This window comes from Durio zibethinus, chromosome 27 (genome assembly GCF_047325235.1).
Source record: "Durio zibethinus cultivar Kanyao isolate XHJ-2024 chromosome 27, ASM4732523v1, whole genome shotgun sequence".
Classification (NCBI taxonomy): domain Eukaryota; kingdom Viridiplantae; phylum Streptophyta; class Magnoliopsida; order Malvales; family Malvaceae; genus Durio; species Durio zibethinus.
The window spans coordinates 14,633,260-14,660,727 of record NC_143188.1 but is presented as its reverse complement, the minus strand read 5'-3'; the positions used below and the strand labels follow the sequence as shown (position 1 = coordinate 14,660,727).

Here is a 27,468-nt window from a genome sequence, read left to right as displayed (position 1 = left end):
CAAAAAGGGAATGTCTCTAAAGCTAACGCTTTCAATATAACTGGTGTAGGAGGCATTACCTGAAGTGGAAGGTGCTACACTCCTGAAATATTGAAGAAGGCTAGAAGAGAAAAAGCCAAGAAAGAGGAAGAATGAAATAATCTGAAAGTAGACCCTGAAGAAGATCACCCAAAGCTAGTGTCAGAAAAAGAGGCTTATGAATTCTTGAAGCTGGTAAAACATAACTAGTATTCAGTTGTTGAATAGTTGAATAAAATGTCAACACGAATTTCATTATTATCCCTATTATTAAATTCAGAGCCACACCAAAATGCCCTGTTGAAAGTGTTGAATCAAGCATACGTGGCACATAATATATCTATTGAATATGTGAACCACCTGGCTGAAAATCTAGTCATGTCGAATCACATTTCATTCAGCGATGATGAGATTCCCTTAGAGAAAAAAAGAAATGCCAAGGCTTTGCATATCATGGTCAAGTGCAAGAGCCATATTATAGCCAAGGTCCTTATTGATAATGGCTCTGCTATCAACGTCATGCCTATATCAACTTTGGCAAGGTTACCCATTGACTATTCTTATATGAAAGATAGTCAGATGATCATGAAAGCTTTCGATGAGACCAAAAAAGAAGTCTTAAAGGATATCGAGATGCCCCTACAAATTAGGTCGTGCATTTTTAATATGAAGTTTCAAGTGATGGATATCTCTCCATCTTACGGCTATCTATTAGGAAGGTTATAGATTCACATGACAGGAGCTGTACCCTCTACCTTGCACCAAAAGATCAAGTTTAATGTAGAAGGTCAATTAGTAATGGTAGTTAGGGAGAAAGACGTGCTAGTGACCCAACCGTTGAATGCTCTGTATGTAGAGGCTGTCAAAAAAGCTGTAGAATGCTCCTATCGATCTTTTAAGCTAGTTAATTTTGTAGGTGAAGGACTTAAAAATTAGCTTTTTTCAAGAATAGTGATGAGCCAAGTCATCAATAAGGGCTGGTATCCAAGATTAAGGTTGGGTAAGAACTTACAGGGAATAAAGGAACCCCTGACAGTGATAGACAATAGTGAAAGGTTAGGCCTAGGCTATGAGGGAGCAGAATGGGAGATCAAGAGAAGGCCAACAGGAAAAACAGTAAGACTAATAGTTATCCCACACCTGTACAAGACTTTCAGACCTGGAGGATTCATGTACCCAGATACAAAAAAAACGTAAAAAAAACTTTTACCCAGTTAACCATTAATGCTATTGAAGATGAAGTAGGGTTTAATCAAGAGGGGTGGGTCTACCTTTGTCTGCCAGATTATGAGCTGAACAATTGGAGTACCATTGAAATACTTGTGACTATTGAAACTAATACAATGTAATTGTAACATCCCAATAGCTATTGCCTAAAGCATTGGGTGATCTTTCTTGTTTGGGTCATTTATCTTTTATTATTTTAATAAAAATTAGGAAGGATGCATTTTCATTCATTTCTTCTTGTGTCTTCATTATTGCCATTTTTTCAAACACATCTTGCCAACATATCCCATTTCATCTAATTTTAGGTCATTAAATGAACATGAAGATAATTATGATAACAATCAAGAGGTTAGTTTTGAGAATTCAATTAACACTGATGAACTTGACAATGAAGAGAATTTTGAGGAATATGTTATGCCTCCGAACCTAATGAGATTGATTGAACAAGAAAATAAGCCAATTGAGCCTCATCAGGAGATAGTTGACTTAGTGAATCTGAGAGATGAAGAGAATAAGAAAGATGTCAGAATTGACATTTCACTTTCATCAGAAGATAGACAATGTTTAGCAGATCTATTTCAAAAATTCATAGATGTATTTGCTTGATCTTACCAGGATATGCTAGGGCTGAGCACGGAGATAGTGAAGCACAGATTACCCCTAAAGCCAGAATGTAAGCCAATTCAATAGAAACTGAGATGGATGAAGCCTAAAATGCTACTAAAGATAAAAAAAAAAAAGGTGAAAAAATAGTTTGATGCAGGTTTTCTACAAGTGGCTAAGTATCCAGAGTGGGTAGCCAATATAGTACCAGTTTTTAAGAAAGACGGAAAGGTATGAATATGTGTAGACTATCGTGACTTGAATAAGGCTAGTCCAAAGGATAACTTTTCTTTGCCTTATATTGACACACTAGTAGATAACACGACTAGGCATTCAATTTTCTCCTTTATGGATAGTTTCTCAAGGTCTAATCAGATAAAAATGACTGCAAATGATATAAAAAAAACCACTTTCATGACATGTGAGAAACCTTTTGTTACAAAGTCATGCCTTTTGGGTTAAAAAATGCTGGGGTAACATATCAAAGGGCCATGGTAACACTCTTTCATGACATGATGCATAAAGAGATCGAGGTATATATAGACGATATGATTGTAAAATTTTACGAGAGTGAAGATCATGTCACCAACCTCAGAAAGTTATTTGAGAGATTAAGAAGGTTACAGCTCAAGTTAAACCCAACCAAGTGTATCTTTGGGGTAAAATCAGGGAAGTTACTAGGCTTTGTGGTCAGTGAAAGAGGAATTAAAGTTGATCCAGACAAGATACAGGCCATTCAAAATTTATCACCTCTGAGTACACCAAAGGAAGTTTGAGGTTTTCTGAAAAGATTGAATTATATTTCTCGGTTTATCTCTTAACTTACCTACAAATGTGATCCCATATTTAAGCTTCTCCACAAGAATAATCCTGAAAAATAGAATGAGGAATGTCAAGTGACTTTTGATAAAATTAAGCAATACTTGTTAAACCCTCCAGTGTTGGTGCCACCTGTTCTAAAGAAACTTTTAATTCTATACTTGACAGTGGGTGAAAATTCAATGGGATGTGTGCTGGGGCAACAAGATGAGTCTAGTCGAAAGGAGAAAGCTATTTACTATCTGAGTAAAAAGTTCACAGAATATGAATCCAAGTATTCTTTATTGGAGAAAATATGTTGTGCATTAGCATGGACTGCCAAAAGACTCAGACAATATATCCTCTATCATACCACATGGCTCATAGCAAAATTGGATCTAATTAAATACATCTTTGAGAAACCTTTTTTGTCTGAAAAGATTGCTGATGGCAAGTAATGCTCTCGAAGTATGATATTATATATGTAAGCCAAAAAGTAATAAAATGGGGTGCTATAGCGGAGTTCTTTGCAGATCGTGCTATTGATGAATATGAACCAATGAGATTGGAATTCCCTGATGAAGATATAATGACTATTTCCCAATAGGAAAAAAGGGAGCATGAAAGAAAATGTTAGAGAATGTATTTTGATGGAGCTGCTAATGCCTTGAGACACAGAATTGAGGTAATTCTGATCTCTCCAAAAAAACAATACTGCCCTATAATAGCAAGGTTAAATTTTAATTGCACAAATAACATTACTAAATATGAGGCATGTGTCATGGGCTTACAAGCTGCTATAGATAGAAGAGTGAAAGCACTAAAATTGTTTGGGGACTCAGTTCTAGTTATATTAGTTGAAAGGGGAATGGGAGACGAGAGATTCAAAACTTATTCCATATCATAAGTATATTCTAGAGTTGATAAAATAATTTGAAGATATCCAATTTGACCATTTACCTCGAGAAAAAAATTTAATTACCGATGTCTTGGCTACTATAGCTGTAATGATTCGAATTAATGATAATACTGACATTCAACCTATCAAGCTAGATGTTAAGGATATGCCAGCTCATTGCTCCAATATAAAAGAAGAGGAAGATATGAAGCCTTGGTATTATGATATCTTACAGTATAGTAAGGATCAGCAATACCTAGTTCAAGCAACAAAAAATGATAAAAGGGTCATCCGAAGATTAGCTATGAGTTTCTTCCTGGATGGGGATGTTCTGTACAAAAGAAGTCGTGATCAAGTATTACTAAGATGCATAAGTAAGGTTGAAGCAAAGAAAATCATTGAAGATATGCATGATAGAATATGTGGGGCACATACCAGTGGACATATGATAACGAGATAGATCATAAGAGCAGGATACTACTGGTTAACAATGGAGAGTGATTGCATTAATTATGCTCATAAGTGCCATAAAATGTCGAATATATGATGATAAGATCTATGCACCGCCATCTGCTTTACATGTTATGGCACCACCTTAGCCATTCTCAATGTGGGGTATGAAGGTCATTGGTCCTATCACCCCAAAGGTTTCTAACGGGCATAGATTCATTTTTGTGATGATAGATTACTTCACAAAATGGGTGAAAGTGGCATCATATGCAAATGTAACATAATTTGTGGTTTACAAGTTCATAAAGAGAGATATCATCTGTAGATATAGACTTTTAGAGAGAATTATTTCAGATAATACCAAGATCTAAATAGTAAGATGATGCAAGAAATATGTGCTCAATACAAGATCAAGCATTATAACTCGACACCATACTGTTCAAAAATGAATGGGACAGTTGAGGCAGCCAACAAAAACATAAAAAGAGTTCTTGAAAAGATGACTGAGACTTATAAAGATTGGCATAAGAAGTTGCCATTTGCACTGCATACATATTGAACATCAATGCACACCTCTACTAGGGCAACCCCATTTTCTTTGGTTTATGGGATGGAAGCTGTACTACCAGTGAAAGTGAAGATCCCATCCTTGAGGGTTCTAAAATAGGTTGGATTGGAAGAAGCTGAATGGATTCGAGAATGCTATGAACAGTTAAATTTCATAGAAGAAAAGAGATTGATTGCACTGTGCCATGATCAGCTATACCAAAGAAGAATGATGAGGGCTCATGACAAAAAGATTCGATCCCATTACTTTCAAGAAGGAGAGTTGATCTTGAAAAGAATCCTCCCAATCCAACACAATAATAGAGGAAAATGGACTTCGAATTGAGAAGAGCCGTATGTGGTGAAATGGGCTTTCTTGGGTGAAACGCTGATACTGACTAAGATGGATGGAAATGATTTACCTCATCCTATAAATTTTGATGCTGTGAAGAAATATTATGCTTGAAAAAAAAAAGAGAAAATGAAATGGAAAAAAGAAAAAAAAAGTGAATGAAAAAGGATGACTCAAGGCGAAAACCCTAAAAGGACGGTTTGAGTCATAAGGGGTTTATTTAAGTTGAAAACCTGAAAAAGCAGTTTAGATAAAAAGAATACAGCATCAAATTTAAAAATCTATTGGCATGGAGACCAGCAAATTCGGAAGAGCTCTAAGTTGTTAAGTACATCAGATGGTTGGGTTTTCAGAAAAACCTTAAGATGTGTTATCATGATTGTTCGATTATTCATTTTTGGGTTTTGTTTCCCAATACTTATCCTTGTATTTCTTTCTTAGCCAAAGTTTGCCAACATTTTGTTAATAAAAGACATTTTACTTCACTCTTTGTGTGCCGCTTCTATTGACTGTTTCTCAACCATTCTTATTCTTTTCTTCTTAATAACCTACAATGGAAGAAATGTGCAAATGCATTCTTACTTGTTGAGTTTGAAATAATGATTGATAAATGAATAATGGCATGAAAGATTTTACATTACATTGAAAAAGTCAAGAGTGATAAAGGTAAAATCGAGATGTTCAGTTCCTGATAAAGACATTGAACTTGAAAAGAGATTTCTTACAAGAAAAATATAAGTGGAAGAGATGATTGAGAGCTACAATGGCTCGATCTTAGAAGAACAGCATAATTTGGTCTTTGAAAAATAAAAGGTGATGCCTAAGAAAAGAGCTTGAGAAACTTGAGTACCACAATTGAATAGGAATTAATTAGCCAATATTTGCATAGCATGCATTGAATTTCACATGCATTGCATAGCATAAACTACATTCAAGAAAATATAGTGCATAAATTCAAGAAACAGGGGTATTCCAACATCCCACATAGAGAAGACGGATGTGAAGACATTTTCAAATTTGAGAAAAAGCTTGTCAGGTAAGTTTCTAATCCTTGAAATAGGATGTCTCTCGGTATCAAGGTTGATTTGTAAGACCTTTGGGCATAATCTTCTGAAATTTCTTTAAACACGATTTTCAACTCCTTGGGACATGATTGTAAGGAGCAATTTATTTTTCAAAGTTGTGATGCCTCTGTTTAGAGGAGCAATTTATTTTAAAAGTCATTGAGCCTCTGATTAGAGGAGCAATTTACTTTTCAAAGTGGTTGAGCCTCTACTTAGAGGAGCTTTATTTATTTTCAAAACCGTTGAGCCTTTGTTTATAGGAGCTTTATTTATTTTCCAAAGTTGTTGAGCCTCTGATTAGAGGAGCTTTATTTATTTTCAAAGTTGTTGAGCCTCTGATTAGAAGAGCTTTGTTTATGTTTTTCAAAGTCATAGAGCCTCTGCTTAGAGGAGCTTTGATCAGAATTTTAATGAAAAATGAAAAAAAAGGGTCAAGTGGAGTCTTGAATGGGTGTCTACGTCTTTGCGTAATTTTCTGTTTCACAAAAAATATACAAAAAGGGGTAGTTGTAGACACCCAATTTAGTCTAGGCCCAGATCAATTGGGCCTGGTCCAAATGGGTAGGCCCATTTTATTTTTTTATTTTTATTTATTTATTTATTTATATATATTTTGTATCTTATGTATTTATTTATTTATTTATTTATTATTATTATTATTCATTAATATATATTTATTTTATTTTTTATTTTATTATTTATCTGTTAATATATATTCATTATTTATCTATTTATATATTATTATATATATGTATTTTTATTATTTATCTATTTATATATTATTATATATATGTATTTTTATTATTTATCTATTTATATATTATAATTTATCTATTTTTTTATTTATCTGTTACTATTTTTATTTATCTAATTATTTTCTTTTAATTATCTGTTAACATTATTTGATTTGATTTTCTTTTTCTTTTTATTCGATTGAGATTGGGATGGAATTTGAAAATTCTACCGTGGATTTGAGATTCAATCAGAGTCTATATTGGATTCAAGGATTGAATCCCAATCCAAGGAGGAGTTGGGATTGATTAGAAACTCTTCTGATTAATTCCTATAAATAGTTCCACAAATCAAAGGACCAGAACACAGAAACGCAGACATAGAGAAGAAACAGAAGCTAAAAAAAGGGTTTTAGTGCGTTAGAATAGCTCTAAGAATCGATTAGAATTTTTTAGAATTTTTGATAAATTTTTTTTTGGAAATTTCTGGAAAATTTCCATACTTCGGTTGAATTTTTCGACGAAGTTTGAATTTTTTGACAACTTTTTCAGCCAAGTTTGAATTTTTCGGCCAGCTACCCAGTTTTCGGTAACTATTTTTAAAAACCGACCAACTTTTCGATCAACTTTCGACAAAAAACTTAGATTCTGGTGAAAATTTCCAGAATCCGGTGAGAATTCAATCAGAGTTCTTTTTCTGTTTAGAGAGAAGAGAGAGGAAAAGAAGGGAAAAAAGAGAGAGAAAAGGCTCAGTCTACTGAAAAATAGAGGAATTAGCCTTTTATACCTGTTGAAAACGATGTCATTTTAACGTTACTGTGCCCAAAAGATCCTCGCGTTTTAAAATCAGACGACCTAACCTGAGCGTCAACTCGCTTTCGACCCACGTGCAACCTGAGTGCGAGCCGTGTCTGAAGTCAAGCCGAGCCGAGCCGAGCTGCATCTTCGAGTCATCCTTTCTTCCTCAAGCTGAGCCGAGCCGAGCCGTTCCCAGGTTTTTTTTTCATTTTATTTATTTATTTATTATTACTATTATTTATTGATTATATTAGAATTGTTTAATACTTTTATTTTTATTTTTATTTTATTTTATTTTTTTAATTTTATTTTCTTTAAATAAAATTCAAAAAAATATTTTTAAGGAAAAGTTGAAAGTATAAATTTTCCTTGAAAATAATTTTTTTTCAAAAAAAAAAATTTTGAGGAAAAGTTGAAAGTATCAATTTTTCTTGAAAATAAGCTTTTCAAAAAAAATATTTTTAGGAAAAATTTGAAAGTATCAATTTTTTCTGTACAAAAGTAATTATTTTTTTTCTTTTTTATTTTCTTGGATTTTCTTTAATGTTAAATAATCCGACGATAGAGCCTCTGCAAGTGAAACAGTAGTTTTCTTGCATACTCTTGAGATGAGAAAATTTTTTTAATTTTCTGCTAAAAGTATTAGAGTCAATTGAGAATAATTTCCAATAATTAATTACTTGGTAAATTTTTAAGGCTTATTGGATAACATAAAATTAAGTTGGTACCATCTTTCGATGGGCGTTGTGAGGGTGCTATAACCTTCCTCACACGTAATCAAACTCTCGAACCCTGTTCTGGTTAGTAGACCTGAACCTATTTTTTTAGGGACCCTTAAGCTTAGGTGTTTCTTAAAAGGATAGATTCCTTAGGTGGCCAATCACACCTAGATAAAAAAGATTGGTGGTGACTCCTTAAAGTCAATATCTAGCGATAGATCTCCGAATCTAGACGTTATGACAAGTGGACATAGGCATAACATTAATAGCTAATCCATTATCAATAAGAACCTTAGCTACTATATGGCCTTTACATTTAATGGTGATGTGCAATGCATTGGTGCTTTTTCTACCCTCAGGCGAAATCTCATCATCGCTGAAAAAGATATGGTGTGGCATTACCAGATTCCCTGCCAAGTGATTCACACTCTCTACGGAGACATTATGGGATACATAAGCCTGATTTAATACCTTTAGCAAGGCATTGTGATGTGATTCAGAGTTCAAAAAAAGTGATAGTAAAGAAATTATAGCTAGCATCTTATTCAGTTGCTCCACCACAGAATATTCGTTGTGCTTGACTAACTTTAAAAACTCATAGGCCTTTTTTTCAGGCATTGATGTCGAGGCATCTTTCTTTGGAGTAGTTGGTTCAATCTGCTTCTCTTTTTCTTTTTTTAAGGGTGCTGAAGTGTAACATTTTTCACTTTTAGTTATGCCCCTTACTCCTGTTATATTGGTAGTTACAGCTTTAGGCCTTTGCTGCCCTTAAGGCATCATTTTCACACTTATATATTTAATGTATTGCTTTGTTATCTTTATAAAGAAATGGGCATGGAACTTTGAGAGCTATTGGTTTAGGAACAAACTTATTCCAACTGATTGTGGCTTTTTCTTGCAGCGTATAGTGATGGGTTTCGACACCCACCTGTCTACCATAGCCATCCCAATGTCTTCCGAGGCTCTTAACTCTTCATATAATTCTATTTGGTAAGAGTCCATCAGCTTCTAAACTTTATCACAAAATTACTTACAGACATCAATTGAGTGTTCTAAGGCCCTGCCATGATACTTATATCTTTGATTTGAGATGCATCTCTCCACATAAGTACTTAGAGCCACAAGTTGTATCATCCCAGTTCTATATAAGGCTTTATATAGTTAGTCAAATGGCATCTTAAGCTTCTTTACTTTCTTTCTCACATGTTTTTCACCCGTATCCAAGGCATTGATCATATGACTAGGCAAAGGGTTTCCACTAACATTAGGTGCTGAATTCCCATGAATGTCGAAACTTGTCAACCCTTTTCTTAATCAAGCTTTATACCCTATGCTTGAAAGGAACACAGTTTTCAGTAGAATGTCATGCTACTCCAAAATGGTAGTCGCAGTGAGCATTAGAATCATACCATTTAGGATAAGAAGGCTCAAGTTGTTTGGCGGGGACATGAGTAATTAAATGGTTCTTGTAGAGTTCTTAATATAGCTCCATGTAACTTTAAGATAAAGTTGAATGTAAGTTTTTATCTGGTTCATGGTTTTCTCGTATTACTTTTAGTGTTGATTGGATAAGCAGGGATTTTAGTGAAGTTGGGTAGAATGGTCGGGTGGTTGATTGGTAAGGGGATATAGAAGTATAGTTTATCGTGTGATGGTATGTAGGGTAGGTAGGTCAAGAGTAGTTTTTGAATTACTATTTTTCAAGACTCACAGCTTAAGTCTCACTTTTCTTCTTCTTAAGTGCTCTTTAAAAAGACTCACCTCATTCAAGCTTACCATTTTTATGGTATTTTCGATGACCTCTCCCAAAATCACCATATCAATAAAGTTTTTAGTTGCATTTTCGATCATCCTCTCATAATAGGGTGACGTTAGAGTGCTCAGAAACAACATAGTAATTTCTTTCTTTGTCAAAAGAGGTTGTACTTGACAGCTACATCTTGTCACTTTTGAGCGTATTGCTTGAAAGATTCAGATGCTTTCTTTTCCATTGCTTGTAAGGAAAAACAGTCGAGGGCCATATCAATAATGTGATGGTACTAATTAATAAAAGATCTAGTAAGATCTTTTCATGTCTTTATGTGGGTCTCATCTAACTGGATATACCACCTTGTCGCTGACCCAGTTAAGCTATCTTGAAACACATGTATAAGCAACTTCTCATTACTAGCATGTGCTGCCATTTTGCGATAGTATATGGTAATATGTGCGATAGGATACTTAGAATTGTCATACTTCTCAAACTATGATACTTTAAACTTTGATGGCATCACCACATCTGGTACTAGTTAAAGTCTTACTATATCCTTGGATCCATAGAAATCCATTCCTTTTACAGCTTTTAATCTTTGCTTAAGCCTGCTTATGGCCTGATCAATTTTAGAACTCTCTAAGGGCATAGCTATCTGTGGCTTTTCTTTTTATGGTTTTTTTTTCTCCTTTACTTCATCTACAGTAAGGAATTGAATGGGCTCAATTACCTTTTCAACAAAGACAAGATTATCATAACTTTGGACATTCTCATGACCTGGTGCATAGGTCATTCTTAGGTAATTGTACTTTGGAAAAGCTGCCTATTGAGGTTGGAATATTAGGGCAGTTTGAGTTTGTTATGGATCAAAACCTAGAGGATATATTGATTCAATAGCTTTCGGTAAGGCATCCCCTTCTATTTTTTTTCCTCTATTTGCCTTTTCCATGGCTTTTAGAATCCTGCTCAACTTTTCTTTTAATGCTTCTTGAGCTTTTTCTATCCTTTCAAGGTGACTTGCATTGTCCTATTCCATCCTCTTGGTTCTAGCTCGGGTATTATATTGAAGTGTAGTATTTTTGCACCTTAGTACCATAATTGAAGATTCAATGATGATGTTATGATAATGAGTGAATGAGTGTGATCCAAATGCATGAAAAAGAACAGAAAAGAAAAGAAAAAAAACTATTTACCCCTTTAAAATAAATCCAACAAAAAGAAACTTTCATTTATTCCATAAAAATTTATTTTACATTGAATCTAGTACTATCCCTTTTATAGAAACGCCTAACTTGCTCATACTGGCCCTTAGCTTTCTCAATGAAGTTTAGTAGCTTTTGTCCATGCTTCCCTATTGTAGACACCCAATTTGTCTAGGTCTACTTTTGATTTTTACGCATAAAAAATAATGAAAAAAAATAAAAAATGAAAAAAATAGATGGTTGAGTTTGTGCGAAATTATTGGAATTGGTTTGTAAAGTTAGAGTTGGGTTTAAGTTTAGAATTCAAAATAAATTAGGATTACTTTCTGGATTGGAGTTCTCATATTCAGAACCCTATAAATACATGCCTACACATATCACACAAACACATAAAAAAAAATTAGGGAGAGAAATAAAAAATTGGCGGCAGGCAAAGGAATGTGAAATTGCTGGCACTAAAAAAAAAAAGAAAAACCAAAAAGAAGATTGAACAACAAAAATGGAAGAAGCTAGTAGGAACCAAAAAATAGTGGAAGGCAACAGTGGAACCAAAAAGAAGATTAAACACCAAGAATAGAAGAAGCTAGCAGGAACCAAAAAATAGTGGAAAGCAACAGTGGAGGGGAACCACGTACGTGTGGAGCAGGTGCCTTAGTGTGCTTTGATGCCTTAGTGTCATGTGATAGGCTAGCACATTGATTTGGTAGAATTTCAAAGGCTTACATCAATTTTGGTACTTTTTCTTACTTTTATTTAGTTTCTTTTTAATTTGTTTGGTACTTGTTTTTTTCTTTAATTGATTGTTTATTCATTTTTTTTATTTTATGCATAATTGTTTATTTATTCACTTTATTTTATGATTTTCATTATTTGATATTAAATAAAATAAAAAAAGTAAAAATAAAAAATAAAATTTTGGGAATAAATATTAATTATCCAATGATGGAATTTATAAAAATTTCAAATGGTAAATTTTTATAAAATTCCTAGGTGAGAAATTTTGTCTAATTTGACCCAAATTGTGGAATAATTTAGACAAGGTTTCAATAACAATAATTAATATTTATTTTCAATCCAAAAAAAATTAAAAAATATATAAAATATAATAAAAAATATACAATTTTGGAATTAAATACAAATTATCCAAGGATGAGATTTTTAGAAATTTCAAATGGTAAATTTTCTAAGAAATCTCTAGGTGAAAATTTTTCTCTAAATTTGGCCCAAATGGTGGAATAGTTTAGATGAAAAATTTCAATAAAAGTAATTGTCATATTATTTTCTTTCCAAAGAAAAATAAAAAGAATTTCTAAGTAGGCTCAAATGGGGGAAATTTTAGAAATTCAAAAAGAGAAAATATTTCTAATTTAGCCCAAATAGTGGAATAATTAGATATGTTTTTTACTAAAAAATAATAAATAAATCTTTTTTTGACGATGGAGCCTCTTCAAGAAATCAAATTGGATTCTTGAATACTCTTGAGTGAAAAATATTTTTTAAGAATTCTACTAGATTGATGGAGAATATTATAAATTATGTCCAATATTTCAACATAAAAATTTAAAACCATTAGACTCAAGACCATAGGATGAATTCAAAATAATATGGTACCACCCTTTGGATGGGCATGTGAGGGTGCTATAACCTTCCCCATATGTAATTGACTCTCGAACCCTGTTTTGGTTAGTAGACCCAAACTTATTTTTTTTTAGGGACCCTTAGTCAAGCTTAGGAGTTCCTTAAAAGGATAGATTCTTTAGGTGACCAATCACACCTAGTAAAAAAATGATTGGTGACGACTCCATTTATTTGTTAAATCTAGCTATAGATTTACGGATCTATATGTTATGATACTTATTGGTGTAACCAAAGCTCTCAATGCCTCAGCCTTTTCTACCATCTCACCCACTTTGACCATGACCTTGCTTATCTGAGCTGTGAGTTACTCTATGTATCTTTGTCTTCCCAACCCTTCTCTTTTGCCACACCACACTTGATAAAATAGTTTTCTTTGCCTTTTTGTGACGGTTCTAACACAATTTTTTTGTTCAATTAACTTCAATGTCAAAGTTAAAATGTAATCTGCAAGCACCCGATTCTCCTACTCAACCTCTATGAAGCCCTATTCTATTTAGGCACACTCTTTCTTCAATCTTCTTTCTCATGAGCTAGCTCTGCGTTATTTATTTCTTTGGCCTACACCTATATGCAAAATCTCTAATGCTCTTGTTATAGCTCTTTCAGCTCTTTAAGGGTATCATCCTATTCTCTAAGAACTTTTTGAGCCTTACTGTATTTCTTGGAAATCTTATGGACTTGCATTTTTAATTTCTCTGCTTTATTTTACCATTGGTCCTTTTCTTTCTATAGCTTCAAAATTTCTTGTCTCAGTTTCTTCTTCTCCATTTCATGCTCTAACTTAGGAAGCTTTTTGTCTGACTCTTAACCTACTGGCAAGTGAAGATCTTAAGGCATAAATGTAATTTCCTAACTCTTTTTATTTCTCCAAATCAAATACCCCTAAGTGACTCGATTAATGAATGGTCTTGGGCTTACTCTCTTGGGCTTTTTCCAGGCCTTAATCATGCCATCAATCTTTTAGAAAGTTTTGGGTTCCCCATATAAGCAGTCAAACTAGTTGAGCTTACAGGTCATAAGAGTAAACTGTTTAGCTCTATGGTATCTCTTTACTATCATTGGTGCATAACTTGTTGACCCTCATAGACTTAAAAGTGAAACCCCTATCTCATCTCCACATTGATACAAAATAGGTTCCCTATCCATCCACAGAGCTAACCATTTTATCTGACTAGTTATGAGCCCTTGTAGCAGATATTTCCACTCTTTTTGAGTCTTTGTTTCTGGCCAAGTGCTCTGACAAAATTCCCTAATCGAACTCCAAGTGTAGAAATAAAGTTTCATAAAAACACTTGTCTTGCATTCAAAATGGCTCTTCATCCATACAAATAATAAAGGTATACAGCTCATGAAATGTGTTTTGTCCATCTGTCAATAAAATTCAGAGATCTGATAGTTTCTACCAATCTAGTTGGTGAAAGATTACACCCCCTTTCAATCTACTCAAATAAATCCATCACTTCTATCTTAATGTGTCCTAAGACCTTGGGGAAAATGACCAACCCATATATGGCTAGAGCATATGCATTCATTCCCTGATCATCATCTGGATGCTTGATAATGAAATCCCAAAAAACCTCTCATGGAATACCCTTATGGTCTCATTTCTTTCGAATGTATGAATCTATGACCTCCTTTCCCATTCCTAACATTTAACCTAACTTTTTATGACTTTTTGATTTATGTTTCTTCATGTATATCCTATCTGGATATAGTAGATGCATACCCACTAGAGTTGAGTACTCCTCTATTGTTGGTACTATATCAACCTCATTACAGATGAAACATTGGTAGGAATGATCCCAAAACTGTACCATCACCCTAATAAGTGAGTAGTCAACCTCTATTGACATGAGATATGCCATGTGCCCAAATTTCTCACAAAAAGCCTCCTACTTTGAAAAGGTCATATTATTCTATATATCTAATAAACTTTTAGATCATTATGTTTGAGTAGATGGACTTCTTCTAATAGTGTAGGGACATAACCCAGTGGCAAACAATCTCCCTCTTCTAGCTGCCTTTTTTTTTTATTCCATCCTTACATCTAGGGGAGAGTCACATTTGAATAGTATAGATGAGGTGCAAACTTGAAATTTTATGGAATCCATAAGGCTTTTATTAAAATAGCTTTGGGATAAGAACACTATACAATCTATAAATATGTTTATGAATGTGCACAAAAAGAAAAAAAATAAAAAAAGACAAAGAGATTAGTTAGTCATTTCAATAAAACATAAAGTAAACATCACATAGCAAGTAAGATAATAGTATGACCTTGAATCTTGGATTATCTATATAGGGTAAAAAGACAAGGCTTTATCTATAGTTGGGTTCTTAAAGTTGACTATAAGCAATTTAGGTCAATTCTAAAAGGTTTCCAAATTGTTCCCTACATCACAGTCCATTATAGACTAGTAAGGCACCCCGATCCTCACCTATCATAAGCTACAAGTGGAAAGGGTTCAATCTGAGTGAGAGTGTTTCACAAGCCCATACGAAGACATGAAATCTCACAAGGGCATATGTACTTCACTCCCCCTTTAAGGTAGAGCCCGAGTGGAAGGCTTATGTTATGCATATATATATAAATGACAGATACATATATACAATAAACAAAGAATCAAACACATATGAATAAATAAATAAACAGGTATACATAAGGAAAATAAATAATAAAGCAAATATAAGCAATGAAAGGGAATAATTCCAAATTTATTAAGCAAGGCTTGGATAATAAAAAATCATTTACTAACTTGACTTTCTATGTCCCCAATGGAGTCACCAAACTGTCATAACGTATAGATCCATGGACCTACTGCTAGACATGGATTAGAGGAGTTGCCACCAATCTTTTTTTATCTAGGTGTGATTAATCACTTGATTGAATCTGTTCTACAAAATAGATGTTAAGTTTGAGAGTCGGTTACATATGGGAAAGGTTGTAGCACCCCCATAATGTCCACCCAAAGGATGGTACCAGTTTGATTTTAAATTATCCAAGCCTTGATCATGTTTATGGTTTACCAAATAATTTAATATTTAAAATTAACCCTAGAATTGTCCTAATAGTTTGGTAGCAATTTAAGATAATTCTCTCACTTCAAGAGTATTCATGGAGACTAGTGTCCCACTCTGAAGAGGCTTCATTATTGAATTTATTAATTTTATTCTAGAAAAATTAGTGAAGCCTCCCAATAGTTTGGTAGGGCTCACATCAAAGCAATCATTCAATAGTTTAGAGGATAAAAATTATTATTTTTTATTAAAAAAATTTTTCATTTTTTTGTAGAATTATTTTTTTAACTTTTTTTTAATAAAAGTGGCAGAAATAACTTTTTTCCTCATTTTTCATTTTTTTAAATCCAAAAAATAAAAAATAGGCTAAAAATAAAATAAAATAGAAATCAAAAAATAAAATAAAATGAAAAAAAAAACTTGTGATCGAGTTGGGTTGGAGCGCGGGTCTGTACACGGGTCATTGGGACTACAGTGGATCCTAGCTTATTCAAAATGACATCGTTTCATTGTAGTATAAAAGTCAAGTTTCAGTGTTTTCCTTCAGATGCCTCTTTTCCTCTCTTTCTCTAGTCGATTTTTTCTCTACCTTTTCTCTAGAAAATCCACTGGCATATTCAACCGAAAACTAGAAATCTCATCGATTTTTGAGAATGTCGTTGGAAAATTCAACTGAAAACTGAAAAAACTATTGATTTCTAGAAAACATGTTAAATTTTGGAAATCTTGCTAGAATATTGTCAAAAACTTCAACCTTTGCCAGAAAATTTCAACGAAAAATTCAAAGTTCTTTAAAAAAACCTAGAAAAACCCAAAAAAATTTTTAAAAATTCAAAAAAAATCCAAAAAAATTCCTAGATAACTTGAAACCTTCTCCAAACCTTCTACAACCTTAAATTCACCTCCAGAAGCCTAGAATCAACCTAGAACTATGAATCAAACATTGAATCTCAGAATTAACCTCCCAGAACCTTTTCTACCTAAAATTTTTCAAAAATTTTCCAATAATTTTCTCTCAACTTTCTCTATGTTTCTGTGTAGAAATTAGTGTAATTTATAGGTAGCCTTAAAAATGATTTTAGGAAATGAATAGAATCAATCTCAAGCTTGAATCCTGGGATTGCATTTTGTCCGAACGAGATTTTAGGTCCAAAATTTTAGCAATCATTGATTTAATTTGACCAAGGGATTCTGATCATGATTCACTCTTTTGAGCATGTGTGGATTAAAATAGAAAAAAAAACAGTAAATGGAAAAAAATAGAAAATGAAAATGAAAAATAATAATAATAATAATAATAATAATATATAATCAACTTAAAAACCATTTAATTAGACCATGGCAAGGATGGGCCTAATTAGGCCGAGACATCAATGGACCTAATCAGGCTCGAACATCGATTAGGCCTAATCAAGCCTGGACACAAATGGGTGTCTACAATTGTTAACATTGACATGTTCTCATATTTTGTTAGGAACTTGAAGTTGCTACCCCAATCAGACTTCCTGTTTGATTGTCTCCTGAAATCTCGAGCAATCCTACTTGAAATCAAGAAATGATCATTACCCCACATTCTTTTCCACTCAGGTTTTCTTGCAAGCCATTTAACCAAAATTAAGACCAAATGAATCTCTTATAAAGGTATTGAATCCCTATAGATAATGAAGGTCCAAGCTAGTATAATATGGCATAAAAATAGCAGAGGCGAGGGTCAAATCATTGGTTAAGCACTTGTATTTCTTCATTCTATTATGGAAAATAACCTCAAGTAAGATTTGGTTTGTTGAAAACCAATTGCTATTCCATAAATCCAAAGCATAGAACTTTCAATCTGAGGACCTTAACCAGACTTTTTTATATATGAACACATACTGGATTTATCAGTAGCCCTAGAAATCAACTAACAATCTTTGAGCACATCTTCATTGAATTTTTTAGGAAGATCATAATCATAAATGTAATGACCCAACACATATTCATTGAATTTTAACCAATAAAACTAGAAATCTTCTTCTTTGAGTTATCTAATGGAGTTTTAGTATAAATTGAATTTCTAGCAAAATTAATTGGCTGATACTTTGAGCTATCATTGCTAGAGAAATAAACAAGCTCCTCAATTTTCCCAAAGGAAAACAGACAAAAAAAGAGTAATAAAAGAATAAAACAATGGAACTATTAAAGGCATTTTAGTCTCTAAAAGATAAAATAAACATTTCTTTCCAGAGTATAAGTCTATTGACAAAAAGGGTCATTCTAATCATTTCGATCGAGCTAACATATCGGGTCAATATGAAATATCGAGATCCACATCAACTCGACTCTTTTAGTAACCTACTAGCTAATGCCCTAAGGTGTTGACTTATATGCCTTGAGTGAACAATCAACTACCAGCTTAGCTCGAGCCTATAAAATTAGCCTTAATTTCCTATGCTAACCTTGGTCTATGTAGGCCCAAAATCCCGATCACACAGGTATAAATAGTTTCATCTAGGTATTTCTAAGTAGACTCTTAGCTTTTAAGCTTTATTCCCCTTCCTTTTCCTAGACCAAACTCTGACTTAAGTGGAGCACAAATGCTAGAATCACTCACGATCTTTATTGTTCACTGATTTCTCTTTATTATGTTTTAAGGGTTTTACCTTTCTCTGACAGCTTAGTACAAACATTTTGACATACCAAGTAGGGGGCATTCACATCTAGCTGAGCTAAAATGCCACCAAAAAAAATAGTAAATCAATAATAACTTAATTATCAATCATTGAACAAATTTTTATACTTAAAACTGTTAGAAATTGAACTTTCTTAATTAGCAAAAATGAAACTAAAAATTTCATCTTGAGAAATTAGGATAAACCTACCACGAATCTATTTAATAAAAAAATTAGTAAAAAATTCTAAATTTAAATGAAACAATATTATTATTATATAAAAAAGTACCTTATATTACAATTGAAATTACACTTTCTTATAGTAATGCATTGCTAAATATATGATGACACAAATTTTATTAATGATTACTAAAAATATACTATAAGTTACTAGAAGGTTAATTACAAAAATTAAATCAAGAGATTATCAAAATTTTATTAATAGTTATCAAAATTATATTATAAGTTACCAAATATTAAATGTTACCAAAATTGTGTTAGAGGTTACAAAATTTTATTAAAAGTTATCAAAATCAAAATTATATAAAAAAAATTATCAAATTTTACTTATATTTATATTAAAATAAAATTTAAATTATTAATATTTATCATTATTATTGTTAAAATTGAAAATTTTTTTTTACAAATTTTTTCACTTAAAATCATTTTTTATAATTTTTATATTTTTTACAACCAATATTTTAAAATTATTTATTTTTTTACTATATAATTGTCGACTTTATTGCATATTTCATATTTTTTTAATCAAAACTTAAAATTTTAAATTAAAAAAATTTACTATATGAAATTATGGAAACCACAAAATTATTGCTTGGTGGTAATGATATGGTCAATGATTGATAGTGGCAAGTTTGAATATTTCAAATAAAAGGTGCTATGCATATTAGGTGGTAATGAATATTGTAATTGTCTAAAATCAGCTATAAAGAAAATTTTATACTCATTTGCAAAGATTTAAATTATGAATTTAATGCAAAAAAAATCAATAACTAAATTAAAAACATATAATTATATATTTTTATTCTAAATTATGGAGAAAAATTAAGCAGATTTTTTGGTTTTATATATTTTCAATTTCTTATAGGGTGCATGTAATTATATTGTTGCATCAATTATTATCTTTTAAAATTAATTTTATTTGTTTTATTGTATTTAATAAACATCTTAAAAATGATAAATTAATAAATAGTGGTTCATTTTTTAACAAAAATAATGTCAACAAACATGGTTTCATGGATAATAATAGCTTATGAGTATCTTACCAAATATTATTATTAACCTTAAACATAATCACTTATTTATAGACAGTAAAAAAAATCTTAAATTAATTTATCAAAATAAAAATGTTACTAAACAACTTTACTGAAATAAATTTGAGTTTAAAAACCTAACAATTCACCCAAAAAATTGAGATTCAAGGTCCAAACCTAAGTTCATTCTTCTTACCTCCATATATAAGAAAACAGATGAGAGATGTAGAATTGGAGGCCGAAGCATAAACCATGAAATAAAAAGGAAACTAACCCAAGTGTGCATGCTTTGTAGAGAACGAAACAGGTCACACTTCTTTTTACTTTTGTGCACTTTCCAGCTTTTTGTCTTTTAGATTGTTGCTTTTCGTGCTCAACGATCTTCTTTGTTCTGCATTAATATTGGAATAATTCAATTTTGGGTGGGTGGTTGGCTTACAAGGAATTGGTAATTAGCAACGTAGTTAGAAATTTTACTAGTTTAATTTAAATACATTAAATTTAAAATAAAATAAGAATAAAATAATACTAGTAAAAATTAAAACTTTCATATTCACTCGTAATTGTTAAAAATTTTACAATTATTTGATGTAATTTCATATTTTAAAAATATTTGTGTAATAATTTTGATATCAATATTTTGAACATATTTGTTTTCAATATATATAGTTAAACTATCATGATATTGACAACAAATAAAATTAATATTGGTCTCAACAATAAATAAAATAAATCAATTAAGGCTCTTAAAACCCCATCTATCATGAATTCGCAGATGAATACCACATTTCTTCACAATAATTCCACCATGCGGCTCAATTGAAACTTCAATTTCATCTCCTTCTTCAGCGTTTACACCATCGATCAAGTTGTTTTCACCGTCGGTAACAAAAGGTGCCATGTAACTCACCCACGCATGATCTTGACATATATTATTACCATCAATGGAATTGTCTGACCTATCAAAAGTCTCACAGCCCTTTGTTTTATTCTTAAAACATATGGTAAGAGAAGCTTCAGAAGTACTTTCGTCATTACATTCTTCATTAACCGAATAGATTGCGCACACAATTGTAGCTCGACTTATACCAATCGGGATTGAAGGCATACAAAACAGTATTGAAGATCCAATTTCTTTGTAGTCGAACCAATCTGGCACCTCTCTTGCTGGGAAGTAAGCTTCCAAATACTTCCACTTGGAATAAAAGCACATCTGTTTCAAAGAAATACTTTTAGTTATGAACATTATCATGCATCATAATATATATTATACGTATACAGAGAGAGATAGAGAAAGACCTCTGGCTGGTTAACATCTGGTCCCAGATTCCATCTAAAAGGCGATTGATGAAATGAGCGAAAATCACAATCTTGAATGTTAGCTACTTCGCGACAATTACGAATTGCGATTATATGAAGTTTTCTACCTTTGTTTACGTTTGGGTATCTCTCAAGTGATGTGCATTGCTTTGCCTCTAAGGTCCTTAAATTTTTAGGAAGCTCTGTAAGGGATCGAAGGTTTCTGCAGTTATTCAACTCAAGTGTCTCTAACCTTGGATGGTTGCTGATTCCTGCTGGTAGGTTGCAGAATTTGTTTCCCTCTAATGTCAAACTCCACAAAAAACGGAAACTCCCAAAATCAATAGAAATTTCATGGTCATACAAGTTGAGGTCACATAGATTAAGCTTTCTTAATGAGCTTAACTGAGAGAACGTTGCTGGTAGCAGTAAAGAAGAAGGACCCACACTACATTTTGGAGAGATCCACGAGGAAAAGAAAGAGAAACAAGACTTCAAAGGTAACTCTTCTCTCAGTCCAGCCAAAGATAGTTGTTCAAGGTTCTTCAAAAGTCCGATCGAAGTAGGCAACTCTGTAACAGCAGATCCACTTAAAACAAGCTTTCTCAAAGCTTCCAATTTACCCAAATGCTCTGGCAAACTACAAAGTTTTGAGCAGCCATTGAGGTTCATTGTCTCAAGAGACCTTAAGTTGCAAATGCTGTCTGGAAGTTCACTTATGTTCTTGCACTCTGCCAAATTCAAGAATTCAAGTTTTTCCAGTTGTCCAATAGATTGATCAACCCCAACTAAACCTGTGCAACCTTCAAGTTCAAGTCTTTGTAGGCTTGAGAGTCTTGCAAAGTTTGGTGTCTCTCCAAGGTATACCGAATAACTCAGATCTAGTATTTTAAGCTTGTGAAGAGCCTGTTAAAACAAGGAAAAGAAAACAACAATAAATCCATAATATCGGCTAAGAAAAAAAAATCTAGAATATCAAAATAGAAAGATAACACATAGCATTGTCAGAGTGATTTTAATTACTTTTGTCTCCGTCCAAACTTTTTTGATACTACTGTCTCGCATTTCAAGAGCAACTAAGTTGTATAGATGAAGGTTGGGCGGTAAAACCATTAGTGGACATCGACGCCACCAGAGCCATCTTAACTTTCTAGAAAATTTTTCATAGGAACCAGTGAAACGTACAGAATCGATTTTTAGCAATCTTAAGTTGATCATCTTTGCAAATGCTTCGGTGCTTATAGGGTCATCTTCTAGTGCTGGTACATCTAAGCTGAGACCTTCCACTGCTTCCATCCCCTATATACAAATAAAAATTTTATTAATTCTAGTTTAGTATAGCATATAGTGCATTTTTATATCTATATACGAAATGCATTTAACTTTTTACCGTGTGTTTTGTTAATACATCTACAACATCCTGATGAAACCAAAGCCTACTTCGATATCCAGGGTGAGATGGTGATACTTCACGAACAATCTCTCTTCCCATTTCTCGGAGTAGATTATGCATTTGTAGCTTTTGATCATGTGGGTCAATTGCTATAAGAGACCTTTCAAGAAGAACTTTAATACCAATTTTTGGAAAGAATCCACAACCATCTAGTATTGTCATCACATAATCTTTATCCATCCCAACATAAAAACATGCAATATCAAGAAATATGGCTTTCAATAAATCATCATCTAGTGTGTCAAAGCTTATCCTAAGCTTCTTTTGAATTTGTTGGTGAGGGACCTTTTGTAATTTTTCCACAAAATTTTCCCATTCTGGTAGGCTTCTTTTAAACAAAGAAGAACCAAAATTTTCAAGAGCTAAAGGGAGTCCTTCAGCATGCTCCACCAAACTATTGGAAAGTTCGAAGTAATCTTTTTCTGGAGCAGGCCCCCTAAATGCATGCCAACTTAAAAGCTGAATTGAATCCATATGATTCAATTGCTTAACCTTATATCTTTCATCCACCTCTAATTCAGTCAGCAAATGTTCATCTCTGGTTGTGACGAGAATCCTACTTCCCCGACCGAACCACTTCCGATCACCAACTAATGGTCTCCATTGTGCTGACTCATCCAAGTCATCAAGAACTATAAAAACTCTTCTACAACAAAGCCTCTCCTTGATTAAATTGACACCCCTGTCAATATTATCTATCTTGATTTTTTTCCAATTCAAGATATCAGAAAGGAGCTGCTCTTGCATTCTAGCAAGACCATTAGGTTGCTGCGAGTCATCTTTAATATTTGAAAGGAAACTGCATCCTTCAAATCCTTCACAGACCATTAGGTTGTAGACAGCTTTTGCGATGATGGTCTTACCTATCCCGCTCATTCCATAGATGCCCACTACGCGAACTTCTTCAGACCCAATATCTAATAATCTCATCACCTTTTCGACACGTGATTCTAGAGCTACTGGGTGAGCGACGATATGCAAGCTATTGCGAATATTACGATTTAAATTTTCGATCACATCTTTGACAATCTCTTGGATAAATCTCGATTCATACCTGTGAAATCATTTGTGATAAAAGAACACAAAAAAAACATAAGAAAATTTGATTATCAGTAAACACATACTTTTAGTTATATAATTTTTGTGATTCTCTTGCTTACAATACTAAAATTAATCAATTACAATAAAAAATTATTTAGGAATTCATCACTTAATATATAAATGAGATTTAAATAATTTTTTGATGGACACTTCACTATACTAAATTATAATTGATTAATTATGCTACAATAATTATGTATGATATATTCTCATTATACTCTACAAAAAAACAATTTTACAACAAAAATAAATTCGACATTTTTTTCAGGTATTTATAGTTTGGGTAGAATTTCCATTTTTAATTTTAAGGTTTAAATCGTCAAACATAAAAAAATCAATTAAAAACGAAGATGTACATATATACATATATATATATATATATATATCTTAGAATTTTTTGGATGATTCATCTTAAAAGTTAAATATTACCCATTTGTCATGTTTCGAAGGTCCCAGCCGGATAAATTTCCAGCTTCTGTAAGAGCTTCTCTCCACTTTTTGATCCTTTCCATCTTATCTTTAAACCGTTCTTCATGTTTAGCAAAAGCTTCTTCATAACTTCCGATCTGTTTCCGGACATCAGATGGATCAACATCGTAGAAGACTGGAATAACGACCTGGCCTGTTGCGTTTTTGCACTCAATAATCTTGACAAGCTCATCAAGACACCACCTGGAAGAAGCATAGCTTTTAGAGAAAACCACAATAGAAAGTTTTGATTCTTCGATTGCTTTGAGGAGCTCCGAGGAGATGTCTTTTCCCCTGGGAAGGTCATTGTCATCTCTGAAGGTAACCACTCCATCTCTCACCAAAGCTCCGTAGAGATGATGCGTGAAGTTCTTCCGTGTGTCTTCACCTCTGAAACTTAGAAAGACATCATGGTTCCATTTGAAGCCAGAAGAAGATGCTTCAGAGAAACCTTTGGCAGCCATTGAAAGTCAAACAAAAAATTGCAATGGAAAAAATGGTTTTCGGAAACTTAGTACATCCATCTGAAAATTAAAATATAAGGGTCATTACTAATCGTTACTATTCAAGTTAATGACTAGGAACCCACCAAGAAATTCATACGCGGAGTGGAAATTAATGGGAAATGACTTGAAGGAAGAGTGGGTGCATTGTGATGTGAACTTCAATATTATTTTCAATGTTAATGGCAACTCTGTTCTCCTTTATGAAAGTTTAGTTTGACTGCATTGAAAAAAAGCCTTAAATACTAGTTGGACAATGGTAAAGTTAAATTATGTGGACCGTAAACCTTTTTTATGTTGTTACTTTGTTAGAAGAAATAACAAAGGAGAAGATGTTGGTGGCTAGGAAATATTAAGGTATGAAAATTTTTAGTGAAATTTGTGAAATTTTTTATTAAAAATAATTAAATAGAATTTAAAATAAAAAATAAAAATTGAATGATTGATACATTTCATTGAGTAGATCAATGATATGTAAAAAAATTATTAAAAAAATTATTTGTAATTCAAATTTGATAAATACTTATTTAACAGAAAAACAATTGTTAAGTTTTTTACTAAAAATACTTATATTTTTACTACAATATATAAGTTTTTTACTAATAATATATAAATATATTATATATTTGTATCGGGATTTATATATGTATCAAAGTTAATTATAGTCTATTTCATGGTCTAGTAAATACAAATTTAAGTTTTTTATATTTTTGAATTTTTGTTAAAAGGATATATATATATATATATATGTATATCTTATCTTAAAATGCATATGGTTGAAAAATATTCTTTTTTTTCTTAGGAAAAATATTCAATTAATTTAAAAGTTTTAGTTTAAGATGTTAAAAACATATATCACTACATATCTATGTTATTGCTGGTTTAGAATTTATAAAGCATTGACCACCAATTTTATATATATATGGAGAAAAATTAACTTACACTAAAAAAGTTTTATATGTATTTTTGAGTATTGATTTCAATAAATTTAAAGGATGAGATTAAACTTTCTTTTTTAACTTGTGTCTTTCATCCCTTAGATCTATTAAAATTAATAATTAAAAAAAAGTGTAAAACTTTTTTTTTTCACTTATGTCTCCCATCCCTTAGATCTATAAAAATCAATTGTTAAAAAAAAAAAAGTGTGTAATATAGAAATCATTAGTGTAAGTTGATTTCTCCCTTCTATATATTATCTGATTACATAAACATTAACATTATTATTACAAAGTGTGAGTAATATTTTATTTGAATTTAAATAATATATTATATAATATTTTATCCTCAACTTCTTAATTTAGTAATTAAAGAATTTCTTGATTTAGTGATTAAAGAATTTTTAGAATAACGTAAAAATCTTGATTTCAAAACTAAGATCTCCTCTCTCTTCCTCTATAACTATGCCTATTATATATAAAAAAATAAATTAATAAGCAAAACCAATATAAAAAAAAATTAAATGAATATGTGGTACGATTTGAACTTAAATTTACAAATTTTAAAATCTTACTTTTATTATTAAAACAAGATCTTATCATTGTCAACCACATATAGAGATAATCTTTTAAATTTTAATATTTGATTTTTCATAAAGTGTAAAAATTACTAATTACAAGACTCGACACTATCTTAAATATCTAAAATTTGAACTCCATTAGTGTTGAGCGATATTTACATATATTTTTATGTTATATTTTCTAAAATCTATACCATAATGTAAAAGTTATCCCCTAATTAAAACATTAAATAATTGTTCAATTGAAGTTTCCATTGTATAACACTTGTTGCTTTATAATTACCCTTCAATTAAATTTTATTTTAAAATTTAATAAATCTATTATTATTATTTAAAGTAGTTCCCAAATTTATTAACAGATGGTTAATTTAAATGGCAAATAAAGTGTGTTTTCTCTTTGTTACCTAGGTTCGAATCCACTGAAAGGTTAAGCAAAGATAACTTCTCGTGAATTTATTAGACCCAATATAAATAAACCTATTTAAAATTGATCTAGAAAAAGATGTATTTGGTAGAATCCAAAAACCTCATACCTCTAAATAAAAAAAAAAAATCTCCAAATTTATTACTATTCATAAGACATCTAATTTGATGACATTTGTCATCTTATGATTGGATGTTTAATAATTTTTTATATTAATTAAAAATAAAGTTAAAATTAAACTGTCTAAATAAGCTTTTAGATTAAAACAAAAAAGTTTTTTGTAAAAAATTACAAAAAAATTATAAAATATTAATAATTGCGTGGTGAGTGTCAAATAATTAGCTCTTTAAAAGACTACTTTTCTTTTTTTAATTAATATTGTACTTTATATATATTTATATCTTCATACATAAATAAGAAAATATATAAACTTAAATTCAAATAATTTATATTATTTTAAAAATTAAAGAGATCATTGATAGACAATTTTCATTCACTTAGGTCTTGTCTTTTGTTTTTCTTAGAATTTACTTTAAAAAAGAAATTAAAAAAAAATTAACGAAGATGTTTCAGAGAAACCTTTGACAGCCAGGAAAGTCAAAGAAAAAAATGCAATGGAAAAAATGATTTTTGAAAATTTAGTACATCCATCTGGAAATTACACTGTCAAGATCGTTACTAGTATTCACATTAATTTTTTTTTTTTTTTTTTGGGCTGTTAGTATGATTAGGAACCGCACCAAAAAAGTTCATTAAATCAGTGGGGCCCTGCTTTGAAAATATCGATGGACAATGGAAAAAAAAATAAATGAAATCAAAGGAAAAAAACCAAGCCAATATAGTTGAATTCACTGACTCACTGCCTTTAAAAATGACCATCGCAGCTGTCACATGTCAAGTGGTCCTAATCTTGATCTAACTTGCTCATACCTTCCCGTTGACTGAAAATGCTAGTAAATGAAGTCATCCGAGA

General features: G+C 31.6%; 1 protein-coding gene and 1 pseudogene across 1 annotated transcript; both read right to left on the bottom strand.

The window, feature by feature from the left end:
• The window catches only part of LOC111279480 (putative xyloglucan galactosyltransferase GT14), a 33,735-nt pseudogene extending 15,257 nt beyond the window's left edge, over window positions 1–18,478 (bottom strand).
• Window positions 18,479–20,429: 1,951 nt separating this feature from the next.
• LOC149511001 (disease resistance protein RPV1-like) lies at window positions 20,430–24,560 on the bottom strand. The gene is made up of 5 exons (XM_089756563.1): window positions 24,014–24,560; window positions 22,421–23,537; window positions 22,054–22,329; window positions 21,031–21,936; window positions 20,430–20,944 (listed from the first exon to the last, which is right to left on the bottom strand). The coding sequence occupies exons 1-5, from the start codon at window positions 24,514–24,516 to the stop codon at window positions 20,465–20,467; spliced, it is 3,282 nt and encodes a 1,093-aa protein (XP_089612689.1). The 5' UTR covers window positions 24,517–24,560; the 3' UTR covers window positions 20,430–20,464.
• Between the last annotated feature and the right edge of the window lie 2,908 nt (window positions 24,561–27,468).

What these genes read in the sequence shown, in the direction of transcription:
- LOC149511001 (XM_089756563.1), bottom strand. Translation starts at nt 24,516, where the DNA reads ATGGCTGCCAAAGGTTTCTCTGAAGCATCTTCTTCTGGCTTCAAATGG. An exon ending in CTTCGAAACATGACAAATGG is followed by an intron (nt 23,538 to 24,013) that starts GTAATATTTAAC and finishes ATGATTTCACAG; the next exon opens with GTATGAATCGAGATTTATCC. An exon ending in ATGTATTAACAAAACACACG is followed by an intron (nt 22,330 to 22,420) that starts GTAAAAAGTTAA and finishes ATTTGTATATAG; the next exon opens with GGGATGGAAGCAGTGGAAGG.